Here is a 21,110-nt window from a genome sequence, read left to right on the forward strand (position 1 = left end):
CGTTTGGTGGTCTGTCTAATCCTAGATTCTTCAGGCAGTGTTCACTCGGTTCCCCAGTGGGCCTTGACTCTGGAAAATATTTTTAAATTTTATGTTTGTCCTAAACAATAACTTCCTTACCCCTAAGAAACATACAAAATTGAAACAATTCAGAAAAAAATCCTCCAGATCACCTATCACTTTGATATGGCTTAAGTAATATTAGGCTCAGGAGTTCGGAGCCTTGGAGTCTGTTACAGGCTGAAGTATCTCCCTGCAAAGTCATATGATGAAGTTGTAACCCCCAGTACCACAGAATGTGACAGGGCCTTTAAAGAGAAGTAATTAAGGTTAAATGAGGTCATATGGGTAGGTCCTAATTCAATATGACTTGTGTCCTTATAAGAAGGGGATATTAGGACACACAGACAGACACAGAGGAAAGACCATGTGAAGAAGACCATCTACAAGCCAAGGAGAGAGGCCTTAGAAGAAGCCAACCCTGCCAACACCTTGATCTTGAATTCTTAGCCTCCAGAACTGTGAAAAAATAAAGTACCTAGTCTGCGGTAACTCACTATGGCAGCCCTAGAAAACTAATAGTGTGTCTAAATATGTCTTGGCCATTCATTTGCTTGGGCAAATCATTTAAAACTGTCCAGGCTTCAGTTTCCCCATGAGTTCTGAGGTCCCTTCAATACCTAATATTCTGTGATTCTATATGAAAGATAAGTCCTGGTTACACTAGACAACTTTTATTTTATTGCCGACGATGTTCGTTGTAAGTGGACACAGTTCTAGATACATGTACTCATGCGATCACCTACACAGCTTTGGATCATCACATTATCCTTCTAAGTGTACAGTCACTTACATAAGCCTTTCCCTACTCCAAATGCCAGTGTAGATCCAACTTGTAATGCATTTGAGTCCCCTGACTCTCAGATGCTGTTGCTTTACTACATCTCACAAAAATCGGTTGAAATGAGAACATTTTAGTCAATTGACTGGATTTGGTCAACATAGTGCCAAATAGCCCCACTGGTTTATCACTACTTAATTGATGGATCTTGTTTTTAAACTGTCAGATTCTGTCCCTATTTTTTTGACTCAGAATCACTCTGTGGCCATGCAAAGCCTAGTCAATTCCATCCCCGTTATTCTTTGAATTGATTGGTAAATTCACTCAAAAGAATCAGCCTAGACAATTGACACAGCTTTACTTGGGCCCAGAGAATGCACTCTCAGGTCATGTCTATAAGATGCCAAAACACCCAATTGGATCAATCAATTCAGTAAAAAATCAGTCTAACCTACAGCTGTAGCACAGTGTAGGTGAAGCAATGCTCCTTTGTCAGCCTGAGGTGACTCAAAATCTGTATATGGACAGTATCTTTCCCCCTCCTCAATGAACTGACTTGTCAAGATAAGGAAATGTGTGTTCATATGAACACATACACACATACATACTATGCTGCACTACTCTTAGCTTTGTCTTTTTGGGGAGAGAGTAGACTTGGGGATAGAAAACTTGCGCTGGCAGGGTCAGTGAGAAGACCTTGGGATGACTTACCTCAGGTATACATTTGCACAAACATGGCTCAGATTGAAGTTTTGGCCAAAAATTGCCCCATTTGATGGGCTGACAGAGGAGTCAGCTGGAATGGGGCTTGGTCATATTAACTGGTCATTAGTAAAAATGGCCCATTGTATATTTGCATGTCTCCAGACTTTTTAAATTTTTGTTCCAGGATGTACATGTTTGTATCCCTGCATATTCACATATGCCTGAGGGTTTGGGTTTGTCCCTGTTTTCCCATGCCTGAATTTGCTGATATGTACTTGTACATTTGCATCTGTCTCTGAGTGTTTGCATCTGTTTATACAGTACATGACCTGTGTATGAGCAGGTAGATTTTCCTGTGCATCTATGCATCTCTCCTTTGGGTTTCTATAAGAGAATGTTATTACATATATCTGCATGTATTTGGAGATCAAGTAACTCCAGTGAGACTTCAGACATCTCTCAAATGCCTGGCAAGCCAAGGATGAAATCTGAAGCTGGAGAATGGTTGGGCAGTCCCTCTGCTTAGATACCCTCTGGCTCAAAAACTATTTTCTTCCAAGATGAGGTCTGCAGTGTCTCCCAAGGACCCCCTTCTGTCTGCCTCCACCACATCTAGACCTCCAGGGTCCCCTTTCAGCCCATTTTTAAGGTACCTAATGCGTAGAGAGGAGTCTCTGGAACTGAACTGGGAAGTAAAAAAGGAAACTTCATTCTTTCCTTTCCATTCTCCTCATTTCCCCTATTGACATTTATCATCCCTAAGCCTGAGGCACAGGGGAGTCACCTACTCCTCATTTTTTGGATCTTTTTTGCACTTTAAAAGCTTTAAAAAATTGCTAATTTTTTAGGTAGGTCTGATAATCGTATTGTGGTTATGTTGTAAAAATGTTTTTATCTTATAGAGATATTCATTGAATTATTCACAGAAGAAATGATATGACATCTGGGATTTGCTTCAAAATATTTGAGGTTGGGTTGGGTTCAATTTAAAGGAAATTAGATTGGCCATGAGTAGATCACTGTTAAAGTGAGGTGATAGGTATATGAATGTTTGATTATATTTTTCTCTCTACTATTTTGTTTGACTTTTTCCTAATAGAAAAGAATCATGTTCACTCAGGAATTTCCTGCTATTTCCCCACTATACTCCACATCTAGAGATACAGCTGAGATTATAATAATTTTGCCCCATTTTTTGGATGAGGAAGCAGTGGCTCTATGGCAGCGATTTGTTTAGGGCAACTGGGAGAGGAAAGCTCTGACTAGAACTCAGGCAGCCTGACTTCCCACAGAGGGCTCTTCTCATTGCATCGTTCATAAACATGAGCCGTCATACAGCTATAAAACATAGAATTTGTGAGTAAATACCTATCTGATTAATGAAAGAACTGAGACTCCAGTTGCTCATATATTTGCATGGGGCATATCCAACTATATGGACACCCAAGGGTTCCACATTTGCATCTGCAGAGACATATACACACCTCAGTTCAACAGCTATGCATTCTTTGGTTGTATACTTGTAGATCACTTATTTTGAAAAAGTATGTTAGACATGATATACAGAAAAAAAGGGGGATCAGATTGTTACTTCTAAGTGTGCTTATTCCGTGTGCTCATTTGATGAGCTAGGCTATCATACTGTTGGTGAGAATGTACCAACAAAGAACCTGGAAGGAAAAGATGTCCTTGACAATGGATAGATCAAGCCCTTGATCACGGACACTTGGAGAGTTTGGTAAGGAAGGAAAAACATTGGCACGCTAGTACCTTGTATCTCTCATCAATACTGTTACTTCGAACAGAGGGATACGAGATATTTTTTTCCACTCATACATAGGCATGTTCAGATAAAAAAAAAATCTATATACTTCCATAAATAGTTTGTGCATGGCAAACATCCACCTTCCATACACATGTTATGTAACCACAGCTTTAAGGAGAGGGTTTTCGAGCAGGTAAGCACAGGTCTAGGATTCAGAGGACAAGAGGTCTATTCTACTGTCCACCACTTGCTGAACATGTCATCTTCAGCAAGTCATATCACCCCTCTTTGGCTCGGTTTCCCCTTCTGAAAAACAAGATTGATATTAATAGCTAAGCTGTCCATGTCAAATAATGCTAAATATGTAAAAGCTATTTTATCTATAAATCTTCATTTTACTCTACATATTCAAACTAAAAAAATGAATATGCACCTATAATATACAGAGCGTATCTATGTATTTACCTATCTAATTATCTGTATATCTATCTAATCTATCTATGGGGTAGAAAAAGTGAGTAACTGGCCTAAGATAACACAATTTGAATATAGGATAGAATAGTGAAATGATGATGGGTTTTGAAGTTAAAAGCACCACCAAAGAGCTAAAAAGGTGCTCGTTATCTCAGTTGGTTAGATTAGTGGTTCTTAAAGTGTGGTCCAAGGATCCCTGGGGAGTCCCAGAGACCCTTTCAGAAGCTCTGTGAGGTGGTTTCTCTCCCAACTACGTATTTGCATGAGGCTTTATACTTCAACCAAAACAACATATTGCAACAAATTGAATGCAGAAACAGATATCAGAATCCAATCATCTTCTTTAGCTAGACATTACAGAGATTTCCCTTAATGTAAAACAATGACATTCTTTTCATGAACTTGTTTTGGAAAATATAGTTATTTTTCACAAAAAAGTTAGTTATGTTAACATATAATAGATTTATTATTAAATAAATTTAATGATTTATTATTAAATAATATCTAAATAATAATAGATTTTTTATTATTTAGAATATTGTTAAAAGGTTTCAGTTTTAATTTCTAAGAAGGTAAATATTGATAGGTATAGGCCATATAAAAGAGCTCTTTAAGATTCTAATAATTTTTAAGAATGTAAAGGGGTCCTGAGACCAATAAGTTTGAGAACCACTGGGTTAGAGCCTGTTGTTGATGAGGACAACACGCCAAGGCAAAACCAAGCCAGGTAGCAAAACCCAGGTTGCTCTAGGCTTATTGCCCGCAAGCTGGCACTATCCTACATCCTCACTAGTGTTCCTTGCCTATCTCAGTTGCACCCTAACAAACCAGTGCCCATGGCCATCATAAGCAAAGAATTGGAGGGTTCAGAGCACCCACTCTGGTGTCAGGCTCTGCCAGTGGGGCATATCACTATCCTCCTGGGCCTCACGTAGCTTCCCCTTTTGTAAAATGGAGATATAACAGCTTTCTTACAGTGTTATTATAAGGCTTAAATGAGATAGTGAATTTAGCACAGTGTCTGGTACATAGTAAGCACTTAAGAAAATGTCTATTATTGTTAATAATAGATAATAATAGATAACGCTTACTGAAAGTTTACTGTATGCCAAATACTCATATAAGTGCTTTTCATACATTGAGTCACTGAATTCCTGCAGTACCACTTTAAGGCTGTTAACAATCCCAGGACATAGTGACTCTGTAGTTGCTGCTGCTATTGTGGTGATGTTGGTTGTTTCCTAGGTCCTGCCCTATGAGCAGAATAGTATAGATTGGAGGGTCAGATAAATGTTTGTGGTTTTGATCTAACTTTGACAGAGAAACAAAAATATGAAGTAAAGAATCTGATCTAGAAGACTCTGACTCCTACCTGCTTTTTCCATAGCCACTCCAGGACTAAGGAGACAAGTTGCAGGTTCAAGAATGAGTCCTTAGGCCACATTGCCTTCAGCAAAGGGTCAGGTTTTTAAGAGCAGTGTATGGGAAAGAGGGGACAGCAAAAGTCTCTGTCACCAGTGACATCAGTGGTAAATCAACGAACCTACTTCATAGGTGCTCTAGTTGGAATGTTATTCTCTGTCACTCATCACCTCTATACATACACACACATACCACCTTTAGCAAAGTCACCTACTCACACATATATGAACAGAAGAAATGAATGTGTTAAGTTTCTTGCATGTATGTGTCATTTGTATTTTGAGAGTGTGTCTCCAGGTAAACATGTGTATAGACAGAAAGTACCCTGTGAAATTATAGACTGGAGTGAGGGACTCTCTTTCCAGTCTTCCCTTCCATCTTGATTAATTACCAAAGATGCTATAACAATATATAGGTTCCCATCTCTTGTATCTTTCTTAGGTCATGTTCCCCCAGAGAACATCATGGGCGGTCTAGTCTATTCAACCAGTAGGATGGGGGAAGGGGTGGGGCCAGTTCAGTTGTTTCTCATTATCATGGAAACTGAGTGGCAGAATCACAAGAGTCTGGGGCTCTTGTTCAACCACCAGTCTTTAACTAGAGAAGAGGGCGCAGGCTTCCAGACAGGGCTGGAAAGAAGGTAGGGAGGAGGACTTACTCTTTCCTTACTCTTTTCAACTGTGAGCACTAGGCCAAAGACCTTGGAATATTCCAGTCTGGTGCCCTGGGATATAAGGCAGGTTCTTGCTAGAGAAAGGTCTACCAACCAGAGTTCAAGAATCTTGGGTCTGAACTATCTGGAATCAGATACAACTGGATTGACTACGAGAAGAAAAAAAAAAAACAACAGGCTATTATCTGCCCTGATTGGGTTTACAACCCTCTCCTTCAAACTTTGGAAACCATATATCCCTGAATATGAATGGAGGATGGAAGATGTGAAGAAGTAATTTTTTTGTTTGTTTCTTTTTTATTTTTTGGAATCCAGAGACGAGAGGTCCTCCAATGTGCACTGCTTTGGTTTCCTCAGTTTATGAGAATTCTGGGAGGTACTGAGGGGTATTCGCATTGCTCAGGAAATGACGGAGAGGGCAATAATGAATGTCCAGGTAAAGAGGTTAGAAAAGGCCATCTAACCCTTTATGGTCAGAATTGAAGATATGTTCAAAATCTGGAGCCCAAAAGAGCCCAGCAGAGAACTGGAGCATTATCTAAATAATTCAGCACCAAACCCTCTGACCTCAGGTTTCTTGCTTTTAATCTGAATTTTATAGATAATTGTCCCTGAGAGAGAAGAGGCTGGCCCCTAGCAGGCAAAGACTCAAACTGTGCAACACCAGGACCCTCTCTAGCCGGAAGAATGAAATGCAAGTGACTGGGGGTTGGGGAGGGGTTTCAAGGTTTGGGCCCAAAGGTCTCTGGACCCTGGGGTAACAGAACAGGCTAGAGGACATTGGTCCTCCATTTGGGGACTTCTTTGACTGCTAGAGGTGACGGGTGGGGAGAAAGGAGGGAAGGAGGGTGTTGGGGGGAGGGGAAGGCAGGAACAGATGCTTCCAGATCTAAAGAAATAGTTTAAGAAAGCAGGAAGGATCAAACGAAGAAAGAGGAGGGGGAGGAGGGGGGAAAGGAAAGAGAACAAAGGTATAGTGGGGATTGGAGCCTCTTTGGTGGAGAAGACATAAAGGGGAATCCGGGTGAGATGGCTAAACCAACATCTGCCCCAGGCTATAAAACCTGCTCTATTCGAAGCTGGCCCAGGGGCCACACCGGAGTTGTCAGCTCAGCCCCTGAGGTGGCCTGGAACTAGAAGCTCAGCAAAGAACCTTTGAACCTCAGTTATCCCTCCCAGATTGCCCCGACCCCACCTTTTGGTTCCTCTTCCTCTGCTTTCTCAGTTGGAAGGGAGTTCCAGGAGTAGCACTGGGGCTGGGGACTGTCCCAGGGGATTACTGCGGGATGGAAGGGGCTGAGGAGCAAGGATGTGCAGCAGGACAGAATACAGGAAGCGGTAGAAATGTTGGGCAGAGAACTTTGAACAGCTGAGCAAAGACAGGCAGACAGAACTGGAGGCAGACACATTCTGAAACAGTTCAAAATCATCAGAGAGACAAGTCCAAGAAGAAATGTTTCTTGGCTGGGAGGCCCACATGTTCCCACCTCACCTTGAGTTGGTGGGTCAGGTTGGGGTGAGGCGAGGGGCTAGAGGAAGGCAGCTAAAGGCATGAGCAACTATACAAGAGGAATATTCCATACCTCCCCCATTTTCTCCTTTCCCCAAGTGGTCTGCCTTTTTTTCCTCCAGCTAGAACTCAACCCCTATTCTCTAAGCTTATTTTCCAAAGTCTTTTCCAGCTGAATGGGAAGATTTCACATGCACAAAGTTACAAACACTGTGCTACTGCCCAAAGGAAGAGAGTCTCAAATAAGAGCCATGAGGTCAGTAGAGATCTCCCCAACAAGAACAAATTGATTGGGGGCAAATTTTCCAAGTGACTCACCCAGCCCTCCCCAACCCCCCATGGATAGCCCAGTCCTGTCCCTGGCCATCAGATTTGAGAAGGGTCCCCTTTCATAAGAGTCCTGACCCTGACCTGGCTTCCAGAAACAAAGGCCAGGAGAAACGGGAGGCTGTTCTCCCTATAATGTGGGGTGAAGGTGCGGAGAGGACCCATTCTTGGTCTGGAATTCCTCTGATGGAAGACACTGTTGGTTTGATGGCCTGGGATTCTTCAGTCCAGCCAAGTCCCTGTCAGGGACTGCTTCCACTGCTAACTAGATTGCCCATCTCCATCCCTGCCCCCAAAATCTTGAAAGGATCCCATTTCCTGCTCTTGTAACTCCGAAAACTATTCTTTCATTTCTAAAGAAAATGAAATCTTATCTGGTGATGGTAACGCTGGGGTATTGGTCAGTCAAAGAGAAATTAATTGAGAGTCCGCTCAATTTTCTATGAAAAAATGGAAGGGGGAATACGAGAAAGAAAAGGGAGATTAGGCTCTAAAGGGCGAGACCCCAGGGGTGTGGAGCGGAGTTCACCGCGCAATGAACCCGCTCGGCGGCCACGCAGCCTGCGCCCCCTACCCCGCCCTGAGCCCTATTGTCCTGGATCCCTGCCCGGGGTCGTGACCCAGCTGAAGGCGACACCACGCCCGGGACTGACGCGGCGTGGAACCCGGAGGAGGAGCCGGGCTGCTGCCGGCCTCTTGCATTTCGCCTTTGCCCAGGCTGGTCCCATTTCTCGATCCTGACGATCCCGTAGCTGGGATCCCCGCCCCCCCAATCCCCCGCCCCCCCGCGCCCGCGCCCCAGAAAGGCAAGGCGTTTTGTGCCGCATTCTCTTGAGCCGGGCTTCCGGGAAGCCAGAGGCCAGAGCGGGAACCTAGGGTTGAACTATTTAGCGGTGCCTCCCTACACACTTCGTTTTAGGGTTTCTCCGCTCAGAAGTTCAAATATACTTTGCTCTCACAATCTCTGATGCTGGGAAGGGAGGGTCAAAAAGGAGGAGTGAGTAGAGGCGACACTTTGGTCTTGACCCATATCCCACCACGGCTGGCACAGCAGACCTCAGAGGACCCTACTCCTCTGGAATCTGGCCATTGCTGATGGGGACTGGAAATTTAAAACCGTTCCTTCCCTTGATTAGGCTCTGTAACCTCATTCACGCTCAAACACAATCCAAGGCCCTCCTTACCCATCCTCGTTTCCCTGGCCTCCAGGGAATTTATCAGCTGGCTGGGCCCACAGGCGTGGGAAGCCGGAAGGTGCAGCTGCAGAGGCCCTTACCCTGCTTGCATGGGTGAGGGCTCGGCTGGTGGGTGGACCCTATGTTCAAAGAAGCTACAGAGCTGACAGCAGAAAGAAGAGCAGAAAAATCCCAAGGAATGGAGGAAGAGCCAGTTCTCAGAAGGGACCCCTGGATTTAGAGGACAGGGAGCAAACCTTGGTTTCTTCTCTGCTCCCCAAATTCAAAAGAGATCTGAGCTCCTCGTGCTGTACAGGGTTTAAGGTGGCTGAGGGACCCCTTCAGGTCTCTGATTCAAACAATGCACCCTCCCATTTTTTATTCTCAAGAAGCAGTTAAAACCTGGTACCCGCTGCAGGGGGAGAATTAAAATGAGGCTACTGATTTGGGGTGCAGCAAAAGCAGGCCGAGGGGGTGATCCGTTCTAGTAGATAGATCGGTCAAAAGCAAAGACTTTCTTTTCTACCAAATCCCCCAAATGTTTATTTTGGGCTCTTGCCCATCCAGATAAATCAAGCTAACAGATTAGGAAGTTCATAAAATTGTATTTTTAGGTAATGGTATCCAGAGAGGTAATAAATATTCTCTCTGCTCTGATGGCCACCGGGATTAGGGGATCCTCCATCTCTTTTTCTAAGCTTGAGAACAGTTTCTTGAAAGGGGAACATTTCAATTAGAATTAGCTCCCCAAAGCTGGGGTGCCATATAGAAGCTGTGGAAACCATGAGAACTGGCTTTGTGAGGGCATCGTCTCCCAGGACTGGGCAAAAAGCTGAGAAAAGGATGGTGAAATTGCCCCAGCCCGCTGCTCCTCCCTGTTATAGTGCCCTCAATCTCAAGGACTCCCTTGGTAGTCCCTGTCCTATAATCTTAGAGAAGCAGACAAACTGTTTAGCAAGGGCTCCCCTGCCCCAAGCTCTGGAGAACCACTTAATTGTTTAATCCTCCGTACCATTCCCCCAAATACACACAGACTGTGGGTTGCAACCCACAAAGTCCACACATGAAAAAAACAGATGCACAGATTGCAGGAAAAAACTTGGTAGGAAACTTCATACAAACAGCACTGAGAGGCCCTCAGAGAAACAAAGTTCCCCGGTCCTTTCCCCTAGGCTTACTTTGCCAGTTCTCTCCCCTTTTTGAGTCAAGTTTCTTCACTCCTCAAGTATACGGGTGCAGGAACTACATTTTCCCCAAGCAGAAGCCTTCCGTTCAAGATTAGATTTCCCACCTTCCCTCCCCAAGACTGGAGTTGTGATAAAAATTGAATGGCAAATAGAGAGAGAGTTGAAAGTGCTATACTTCTCACCCCCAGAGTAGATCCAGTGCTAACTACTTACATGTCAAGGGAATTTTTGACTTGTGGGGATCTCCTGGCGCTTGGAGAGAAGGACCTTGCAAGATTGGTGCCGCCGTGGTTTCACCCCGGTCTTCTTTCTACTTGGCCGTTAGTGAGAAAGATACAATGCGCTAGCAGGCATTCAGGCGCCTCTCCTCTCCCATTACTCTGGGCAAGAAATCGCCAGCCCCACAAAAGCAGTGGCATCCTATCTGGAGACCAGGGGCTGAGCCAGGGCTGGCTTGGGAGGGTCGGAGATGGGGGTGGGGGAGAGGTCAGAGGCGCTGCTGCCGAACATAAAGGCAATGGGAGAGAAAAAGCTGTGTCCTCCCCGTGAACCTGGGCTGCGTCCTCCCCACCCACCCCCCACCAGCCTTTTCCCCACTGCTCAACCCAACTTCAATAAAAGCCCCAGCCCTCGGCCGGGTCTTCCCAGTGAGGCTGTAGCAACACCGGGTGGAGAAACAGCAGCAAGGGACCAAACCTGCCAGAACTAAGGTCCCTGGCCCCCGTGGCCCCTCACACCCTTCTCCCCAACCCGTCCCAACAGGCTGATCCCATTCTGGGTGGTCAGGTCCAAGGCAAAGGAGAGCTTTGAGGAAAGAATGAGAATGGAGCCCACTGGAGGGAAGGCCAGAGGCCAAAATCTTCAAAAACTCAAATGTAAAGGGGTTTAGTTTTATTTTATTGGTCAAGAATTATGGATTTCTGATGTTTCAGACCAAGAGGGATAGAAACACAGAGAGAATGATTACGTGTACATGTGTGAGAGGAGGAAGGAGAAACCAGAGCCCCGAAAGAGGGGAAATAAAAGTGTCCCAATCCTTTTAAGCTACTTTTCCTTCAACAAGTTCAGGGAGAAGCTTAAGAAATAAGACAGTGATTTTTCCCCTCTTTGCTTTTATCTCTTCCACTTGGAGGAGGAGAAGGAATAAATTCCCCTAAAACCAAAGGAGCAAAGTTAGGAAAGGACTATGGATTTTAATTTTATTTTTTTGCCCTTCTCTTCCCATATTAACTTCCTTACAGGCTTGGAAAGACAGCCAGGTCCACCCTTCAGACCCTCTTTCCCCTCTCCCAAACACAGCTAGACCCTCTCTTCCTGCCCCAAAGTCAACTGCCTCAAAATGACAGCAACTACAGTGAGATTTGGTCCCTAATTCACTTGATTACATAAAATAACTCTAGATAATTGTTGGCCCTTCTTCCTCGCACTGTAGGCGGCATGTTTTGCTGTCTCCAGGGCACCATTGACGAAGGAGAAAGTAGACCTACAGGACCAAGTTGTTCCCCTCAACACACATACACACACACACCCCCACTCCAAGAACCAGCCAGCAAGTGGTGCAAGAGGAAATAAATCTAGATCGCACCAAACTGACTTGCACAACTTAGTCCCCTTGTTGCCTTTCACTACAGAATTTGGGGAGAGAGGAAAGGAGTATCCTTGGCTCCCCTGTACACCCCAGATCTCTTCTCCTTCTTTCTTCTACTTCCGATAGATCTCCACCCTAAAATTTGGATAAATTGCCTGAGAAGCTCACCAACTGCCTCTCCCACCTTCTCCCAACAAACAAGCGAAAAAATGAGCAGGTCTTGCTTAGAGCTTGGTCTTCAGGACCAAAATTATTTGGGAACCTTTGGCTTATATGAATTGCTCAGGTAATCCAGACCAGTTTTTTCTTCCTTTCTTTCTTTTCTTTCTTTCTTTCTTTCTTTCTTTCTTTCTTTCTTTCTTTCTTTCTTTCTTTCTTTCTTTCTTCCTTCCTTCCTTCCTTCCTTCCTTCCTTCCTTCCTTCCTTCCTTCCTTCCTTCCTTCCTTCCTCTTTCTTTCTCTCTTTTTCTCTCTCTTTCTTTCTTTTTTCCCCCAAGGAAATAATATTAAAACAAAAATTTTACAGCCAGAGAGCCTTGTTCCAGCCTTCCCTCAGCCTTGCCGGGACCTGGGAGATTGCAGGAAGAGAGGTAGCCCCTGTCTCTCCCTGTATCTTTTCTCAACACCTGGAAGGTCCATTGTAAAAGTTAGGGGGGAAAAATAGAAGTTCTTCATTATCTCCAGGCATCAGGCTTTGAGGCCTACCAATGCAAGGGGGCCTCACAGGCCTCTGGCCTCTACTTCACCCTTCTTTCCAAGTCTAAACAAACAGAGAAGCCATCCTGACAGGTCACTTTGCTGCTTCAGAATCACTAGCTCGAATCTTTCTTCTTTTAAGGAGAACACACATTGAGGGGGCATCTTTCTTAATCCCTCATCCCCAAAGAGCCCTAAAAAATGAAAACTCTTCTCCCTCCTACTATCTAAACTTGCCTTCTTGTCTGCAAGTGAAGCAGGCCTACTCAGCAGAGAGAAGGGAGAAAGTAGGGGAGGGAAACAGAAAGAAGGAAGAACTGTGCCTAACTATAGAAAAGTGAGACGCTCCCCCCCCCCCCCCCCCGCCTCCACTGTAAGTACCCCCAGGAGAATCTGGCCTCTTTGCAGACTCAGAGGGAAGGGACAGGAGAAATCAGCCCTAATCTTCCACATCCCCTCTTGTGAGCATCCGCTCTCCCAACCCCCTTACTGGTTCTTCTAAGGACATTGGAAAGCTAAGTTGAGAGTTAAGATTTGTGTGTTTGCTTAGAGTAAACTTAGGCAACTATAGAGAAGGTGGGATGTTACCAGGCCAGGAGGATGGGGATAAAAAAGAAACCATCAGACATTGACGTAAAACTAATTCACATCCACTGGTTTATTATTGATCACGGGGCATTTCACATCGACACTAAAATTCTTTATTGCAAGTTTTACAATAATCAAGTAAATTCAGTCCAAAAACACAATAACCACGATGGGGGTTGGGGGGAGAGATTCTACCTATAGACTGCCTCTCTGAACTGAAAGTTCATTTTTATTTTCTTTTGGCTCCTCAAACTGAACAGCTCTGAGAGGCTCTCCAGATGCATTTAGCTTTGTCTGCTGTCTTCTCCCATCTCCTCCCAGCCTCCCCCCACAACAATAATACAAAAGAACTTCATAGCTTTGTTCTCCTTAAAATGACTTCCCTCTCACTAACCTCCCCTGGTGCATTTTCAATGCAAAAGGCCTAAGGAAAGAGGAGGGGAAAGAAGGAGGAGGAGGAGAAGGAGGAGAATTGGCTTAAAAATCTCTTTCCTTTTTTCTTTTCCTCATTTCCCCTGAAATCCACCTAAACCAGACCATCACACCTTGCAATATATAATTTTTGCAGTTTTTTTCTTAAAAAATAAATAACCCCCCAAAATGGCCTTAAAAAAAAACCCCAGCAGGTACCATGCTAAGACAACATCACATGCTTAAAAGGGTCCTTAACAGTGGAAGGGAGAGAAGGGCAGGGGGCTTGTTTGTTTTTTCTGTTTTGTCTGTTTGGAATTGACAAGGGATACGGTGGGAAGAAGAGAGAAAAGAACCAAAATATATATATATTAAATTCTATAAATAAGAGTCAATTTGTATGTGAGGGGAGGATGGGGGCATGGGATGGGGGCAGGGTGTGAGTTATGTTTTATAACCTGGTAATGTCCTCTGCCCGTTGCTGCTCCTGCGGCGTGGCGCTCTGGGAGTGGTCTTCAGAAGTGCCCGGGGTGGCTGCCGAGAGGGTGCTGGGCGCAGCGCCGGCCGGGGGCGCTGACCTGACTTTGGTGTTGGGGAGTCGGTGGTCCTTCTTCCATTTCATGCGACGGTTTTGGAACCAGATTTTGATCTGCCTCTCAGAGAGGCACAGCGAGTGGGCGATCTCGATCCTTCTCCTTCGGGTCAGGTAGCGATTGTAATGAAACTCTTTCTCTAATTCCAGGACTTGCTGCCGGGTGTAGGCTGTCCTCGAGCGCTTGGGTTCCCCTCCGTTATAATTGGGGTTCACTGGGGGTGGGGAGGGGAAAAGCAAATAGTGGGGTTCAGAGGCAGCAGGCTCCCCTCCCCCCACCCTCACCCCAACCTCAGCTCTGTGGAACAGGAGGAGGGGGTGGTGGAAATAAAGTCATCAAGCTAAATGGGTTATAAAGAAGTTGAAGGAAGCTGGAGACTTTGTAGTGTAATAAGAGGGGAATCCTCATTGTAACGACACTGAATTATTTATGCGCCCTTAGAAAGCGAGCATAGTTTTCACACATACATAACAGATCGTAGCACATGGCTCGGACTGCCCAGAGTAGCTAAGCCATAAAATTTATGGGGGATGTAATTACCCATTCTCGCTCGTAAATCCAGTTCAATTGTGCTAACCCAGAGTCGCTCCTGGAGAGAGAGGGGGAAGGAGAGAAAGGAGGACGGGGGCCAGAGGGGGCCAGGGAGGGTGGGGAGCGCTGGGGAAGAGGGGAGGGAGGGGGAGAGCAAAAAGCAAAGTTGCCTACCCGTGCTAACGTGGATTTTTTTCATCCATGGGTAGACTATGGGTTGCTTGCTGGCGGCGCTGGAGGGATGGTCAGGGGCTGGCTGGCTGCAGGCTGGCGGGGCTGGGGACGGGGAGGCGGAGGCGCCTGAGAGAGGCGCCGGCTCGCAGAGCGGCTGTGATTTCTCAGGGTGGTGGTGGCCCGCCTGGGCCGGCCCGTGGGCTCGCGAATTGCCTGGCCCCTGGAGACTGGTGCAGCTATACTGGCGCTCGGGGTAGCTAGGACGCGGAGGCGGTGGTGGGTACAGCTCCTGGTGGTGATGCTGGAATCCCGATTCCCTGGTCCGGCCGTAATATTCCGGACTGTGTTCAGGGATGTAGCTATTTTGCGAATATTCTTCGCATGGAGGAAATTTCGGATCGATGTAGTTAGAGTCCATCAAATACGAGCTCATGATCATTAATTTCTGGAGTGGAAAATAATTTTTCTCGCTTTGTCGTTTTTCTGCTCCATAAAGCCCTCCTACTAGCTAGCGACCCTGTAAAGTTACTTTCACCATGTGACTCTGCCGGCCAATCACACGGAGCAACCCAGTCCCCGGATAAGGAACCGAATCGCTTTATTCAAAATGTATCCAATTTTTTTGTGTGTGTGTGGTGGTGGTGGTGGTGGTGATGTGGGGTTAGCTGTCAGGGGCTAGGGTGCCCCAGTGCACACCCCACAGACTGACAGCCCTCCCCTGTAAAAGGAGATGGTAAGCCCCCAGATCCCCTCCAAAGCCTGGGCATGGAGGGGCTACCGGGAGGCTGTGATTCAGCCGTCTTGCAAAGTCTCCCCTTGGGCCTCCAGTGGGCCCCTTGGGCCTCAGCTCCTTAGCTTCTCCGAAGGTCTCCATTCATGGCGATCCTGTCTCAGTCTGTGTAGGTCACCGGGCAGCGCCCCTCTTTCTCAGGAAGAGGAAGTTGAATGAGGACTGGAGTGGAGGTTGGATGGGGAGGGGCCCAGGCTGAGCCCTGGAGGCTGAAGAGCCTGGAGTGCCCCCCATCCAACAATACCAGAGTCCAGCCCCCTTGCCATACACACTCACCCAACCCTCTGGCCATGGGGCCGCCAGGCAGGGTCCCAGCTGGACCAGGCAGGTAGAGGCAGCGGGATGCAAATGATTCTGACGTCATTTCTGGAGGTCTGGGGGTTGAGCCCCCCCTGAAGAGAGACAGGAAGTGGTTGGCAAAAGCAGAGTTCAGAAGCCTTGCCCTCCCCTACTACCCACTGACCCTCCCTGCCCCAGCCCAGGAACAGAGGATCTCTTCTACTGCTGGTTGCTTTTTCCACTCTCCATGCCTTCTGGCCTGCTGCTTTCTGACAACTACCTCCAAGGCTGCTTCCTAAGGAGCTGGGGCAAGGAGGAGAGCGATCTGCCAGGAGTCAGTGCCCTGCCGTGGTGTCCAGCCAAGGCCTTGGGAGCTCTTCCTTCTCTGTTCCCACAGAGGGCAGACCTAGCTAAGAGGGAGGCCTGTGTTGGTAGAGCCTGCTTCAGGCCAGGGATTGTATCCATGTAACACATGTATTTACATGTAAACACATATTCCCAAGGGCCAGCTCCAGGCTGCCTTCCAAAAGCTGAAGGGTGAGCTCACTTAGCTGAGGAGGCTGGGCACACCTGGGGGGGGGGGTCTCCGGTCCATTTCTGCCCCCTTCCCTCTCTCTGCCACCCACCCACAGGAATACCATGGTGGCGGGGTGTCAGGGCCATAGAGTGGGGAGAGGGCAAGAAGGGCTGCTTTTCAACCCCCCCTCAGATAGGGGTGGCCACGTCACACCACCATTTCCAATTAACTGATCCCATAACTCAGAGTTGGGGGGGGTGGTAGCAGAAGGGAGAGCCCAGGGAGGGAGCCGGGTCCCCTTGTTGTACTTGATAACAATTATAGTTTAAAATCATAGCTTGCCGGGGCTCGGCTATATTTTACTTGATAACAATAAAAGTGACACATAAAGTTAACTGTTTATGTTTTATTTATTAGACTAAATCTGCCAGCGGTGGTAGGAGCGCTTGCCTCGTCGCTACAGCTTTTATAGGGCTGTAAAACGTCATAAATCAGTCTCGCGGAATCGCCCGCACTCTTTGTGTCGGCGGCGGCGCAGGGCTGGCGGCCGCTGGCTGCCTGCTCCCTCCTTTCCACGAAAAGTCGTAATGTGATTTTTTTCCCTCTGATTTTATTATTATGATCGCCGCCGTGATTAGTCAATCTACCTTTAATTCGCCGCCCTACGCTGCCTCCTCCCAGCCCAGCCTGGTTGACACTTGAATAAGTACCTTTTAAAACGGCATAACAACTATTTGAGGGTTTAATTAGAACATCTGCAATTAAGGGAATGAGGAGGGGAAAGAAAAAAATAAAGCCCTTGTGAGAGGGAGACTGAAAGCTAGAGATTCTCAACCTGTCTCTCACCACCTTTGGGATGCAAGAGAGGGTCCCCACTTCCAAATTAGGGCTCACCCTGAGGGCAGGAATGAGAGAGACACTGGGCCACAGCTGGCGCCCAAAGGGGCTGATTCTCTGCCTGGGCCCCTGACTGCCTTCTCTCTTCCAAAGCTCAGGTCTCCTACCCTCACCCCTGGTGCCGGGAGAGGTCCATGGATACCCTCTCCCCAAGAGGACAGTGCCTTGCCCTACTGCCGCCAGGCAGGTGAGGGAACAGGAATTCCCAGGAGTAGATTACCCATCCCTTGGAGGAGGCTCCCAAATTCCCATGGTTGGTTGGGACCCCCTCCATGTGAGGATTGGCTGATTTGGTTGGAAGAGGAATTTGAGACATTGAGGAGGGGAAGGCTGCTGCTTGGTTGACAGTGGTTTGGAGTGTGTGAGGGTTTTATTTTTTGTAATTATTGGTGGTGGGATGAGGGCAGGAAGAGGGCAAAGGGAAATTAACACTGAATACTGACCTACATAAAAATCCGAACCACTGCCCCAGACTGCCCCAAGGGGAAGAGCCAAAACTGCGGGAATCTCAGGTAGGGTAGGGGTGGGGGAGGGTGGCTGAAGGAAGAGAAAACTTTCCAGCCCCACCCCCAACCTCCCTTCAGACCAGCACCTGGATCAGGCTGCCCCACCCCATCAGACTTCCTGCCCAGCAGGCTGGCCCAGATATTCTTTTCTCCACCTGGCGTGGTGAGGTTTTGGCCTGGCTACCCTCCTCCCAGCCCTCACACTCACCTTCCACCAGCCCTGCCTCCACCTCAATGCTCATTTCTTCAATCTTTTCACATTCTTGGACTTGCTAAGGAGTTCTTCCCAAGGCACTGCCCATCCTACATGCTTACTCCCCAGGATTCTGGGCTCCTGCAGGTGGCTCGGGGAAGCAGGAGCAGGAAACTCACTTCAGGCCAGTATGTGTAAGTAGATACAGAGAGTTCAGATGCCTCCAACTGAATGTCAAGTCTCTTTGGTTATTACAGCTAACAAATATATATGCATACATACTATTAATATTTATTAATGTATTAATTCCACCTTATGCGGCCACAAATATGTGGGGTTCCCATTCTAGTTTTGCACAGCTAATTCAACATGCACATCCATAAAGCAAAATCTGGGAGATTCCCCCAGATATGTCCATGCTCATCTACATCATTTACCAAAAAACTCTCTTTGGGCTCCTACAGCTTAATAGCAGGGAAGTCGCCTATCACATGGGGAAAATAGCAAGCCAGACTGCACCACATGCATATATACAAACATTTTCACTTACTACCAGTACAAAAATCAAACCCTTTCAGAAGGCTCCTGCACTTAGCGTGGGCTTAATGGGGAGGGGGACACTAAAGCGGCTCTTGCTTGTGATGAAGCCTAGTATCTGGTCCTGCCTCCTTTTGTGCTTTGCCCTCCTGCCTTGCCAACCCAAGTATCTCTCCACGCCATCTCTGCCCTCCATCTCTCTCTGTTCCCATTTTATTTTTTATTTTTTTCTGACCACTTTTTGCCAGGGTCCAAACGCTCTCCGAATGCCCCTGACCCCAGACCCCATCTCCTTTCTAAATCTCGAATCAGTTTCTCTTTCGGAAACATGTTTCAGTACAAAGCGCTTCCCTTCTGACACCACTGAAGAAAAATATGTGTCCATTGTGTGCGAGGCCTTATTGTGCCGGGATTACCATACTGACCGTTGGATAACCCATATTCCTCCCCTCCCCAGTAACAAGCTGCCGGCTGAGAGACCTTAGCGGCTCACAGATTCTGTGCTGCATTAAAATCCACCTTTCAGACTCCCTGAATTTTCCTAGAGAGAAAAATAAATGGGAGAACCAACATAGGATTTGGAAGGCAAAGAGAAGGAAAATGAGAGTCATTCCTTTCCCTGTTCTCAGAAGTGCAGGATTTTTTTTTTTTTTTTGGTATATGTATGTGGGTTTTGTTATTTTAGAGATTAAAAATTGCAACATGTCTCTTTCCTCCTCCTTAAATGAATTGACTTTTAGATGATATGCAATCAAATAATTCATTTCATTTTTATTTTTTTCTCCAAGCAACTTGAAAACCCCAAACTAGAGCAAGACTCTTACCCCATTTTTTTCTGTGTGTGTGTATGGATGTACATATGTGTGTGTTGTCCCTTTCTAATGCCAGCAGGCAGGGTTAATGTATGCAAAAGAATATGCAAATGCTTAATTGATTTTTTCTTAAATCTCTTGTCAGTAAAAGTAATGAATTGGTCTAAAATGATTTTAATAATCCGGACGTGTCACCAGAAAATACTCAACCTTTTTTTTCTCCTGGAATCGCTTATGGTCTCACAAAAAAAAGAAGAAGAAGAAGAAGAAGAAGAAGAAGAAGAAGAAAAAGCAATCATGGAATGTTAATTTGCCTCCCTTTAAAATATTAAAGATAAATTTCCCTTGTTTGTTCGAGGACCATAGGCAAAGTCTTCTCCTGGATTTCCCCCTCCTTGCCTTGCCTTCCTTGGAATTCAATTTTCCTCAAATCTCGTTTAAAGTGGCTTTTTAAAAAGTGGCCGCATTTTAATATTGGTTAGACAGAGTGACCTGCATTTCACCTCGGGTGTTTGACTTGTTCCAATAGGTCACTGCCATGGGGTTATTGATGGGGAAACTCCATTGAAATTTGTCTCTTCGCAAATGGCCTTTAGATCTTCCAGCGAGTTCAATAACTAGTTATAATGTGGAAGGGGAAAAATGAAGGCCCTGGGCTAACGAATTTGATGTTTCATTTTTATGCTGGAGAAATTGTTAGTTAGAGGGTGGGTTCCCCACCCCCTTCCTTGCTCATCCTGGCCCCACTGACCCCACTCCTGTCCAAGGCTGCTGGATTATAACCCCTGTAACACTTGGGCTGGGGTGTCCCTTTCTCCCTTTGATGCAAGCTTTAATTCTTATTATGAACATAGTTGACATTCAAAATTATTACTTAAAGGTGCAGGAAGCTTGTGCTGCTGGAGATTTGTCACCTGAACTTTCCTTTTGGGGAGGGGGAAGAACTTTTTCTTTTAAAGGAGCCTAAATGCAGTTTTGAAAGATTCACTAGTTAGGCTGGCTTAAGGGTAGTTTATGGAGGGCTCCTCAGCCTGGTGCTCTCAGAATTAAGGTGCCGATAGGAAGCTGCGATCCCTTTGAGGGGGGTGTGGATGACGGTATCTGCTCTCATCTGTTCTTGGCCTCTGAGCTGCCAGAGACCCGTGGGATCCCCCACCCAGGACCAAAGTAGGCAGACGCCAGGAAAGGCTTAGGATAGAGGGAGAATTCCATGGAGCAGGCAAGGGAATTCTGGGTCTCCTCCAGGGTCAAAGACAGGATTCATGAGCATTTGGTCTGGTAACTGCCCGCTGAACTTCATAAGAAGAGCGTCCCGCAAAAGCCCAATGCCCATAGACAGGGCATTTTAGTGAATTGGAGAGAGTAGAGGAAACTGTTGGGGGGGGCATAGAAATTTTATAAGGTTCCCTTTTAGCTGGAGTTCTTGAGGAGTGGGAGGGGAGAGGGCAGAGGAAGAGAAGACTGTCTTTATTTTACCCTCCCCAAGCACAGCCAAGGTGGGGGACCATAACTTCTCCAGGGAAGTCTCTGTGAGAAGGTTGTGTCGGGGTGGTCTCTCCAGGCTGACCCAGCCACTCCAGATCATTACCATTATTAACCCCAATAATAGCAAGAACACCGTTCCCTCACAGAACAGCTGCCTGTGTGCCTTATTTTCTTCTCCCAGGAACTGTTCCTTTTCTTTCCCTGCCCAAAGGGGTTCAGTTTGCTCAGCCTCAAGTTTTCCTTTTAATAAGCCCCTGCACCTCCTTTCCCCCTTCCAAGCCTGGGCCCATAGATAGGAGTCATTCCAAAGGCGAACCTAGGTTTCTGGGTTGGGGGAGTCAAGGCGGGGGCCAATATGGAAGTGTCCGAAACCAGGGTGCCACTTCCCGCCATCCCCTCACACCCAAAGGCAGTATCTCGGTGCCACCTGCGCTC

The 21,110-nt window shown here is 46.5% G+C and overlaps 1 protein-coding gene across 1 annotated transcript; it reads right to left on the reverse strand.

The window, feature by feature from the left end:
• Positions 1-13,812: 13,812 nt before the first annotated feature.
• Positions 13,813-15,098, reverse strand: HOXC4 (homeobox C4). Its single transcript, XM_054590738.1, has 2 exons — positions 14,660-15,098; positions 13,813-14,168 (listed from the first exon to the last, which is right to left on the reverse strand). The coding sequence occupies exons 1-2, from the start codon at positions 15,096-15,098 to the stop codon at positions 13,813-13,815; spliced, it is 795 nt and encodes a 264-aa protein (XP_054446713.1).
• Positions 15,099-21,110: the final 6,012 nt, after the last annotated feature.

Source organism: Pteronotus mesoamericanus, unplaced genomic scaffold (genome assembly GCF_021234165.1).
Source record: "Pteronotus mesoamericanus isolate MK-2021 breed Mesoamerican mustached bat unplaced genomic scaffold, CSHL_Meso_final scaffold_21, whole genome shotgun sequence".
NCBI classification, from domain to species: Eukaryota; Metazoa; Chordata; class Mammalia; order Chiroptera; family Mormoopidae; genus Pteronotus; species Pteronotus mesoamericanus.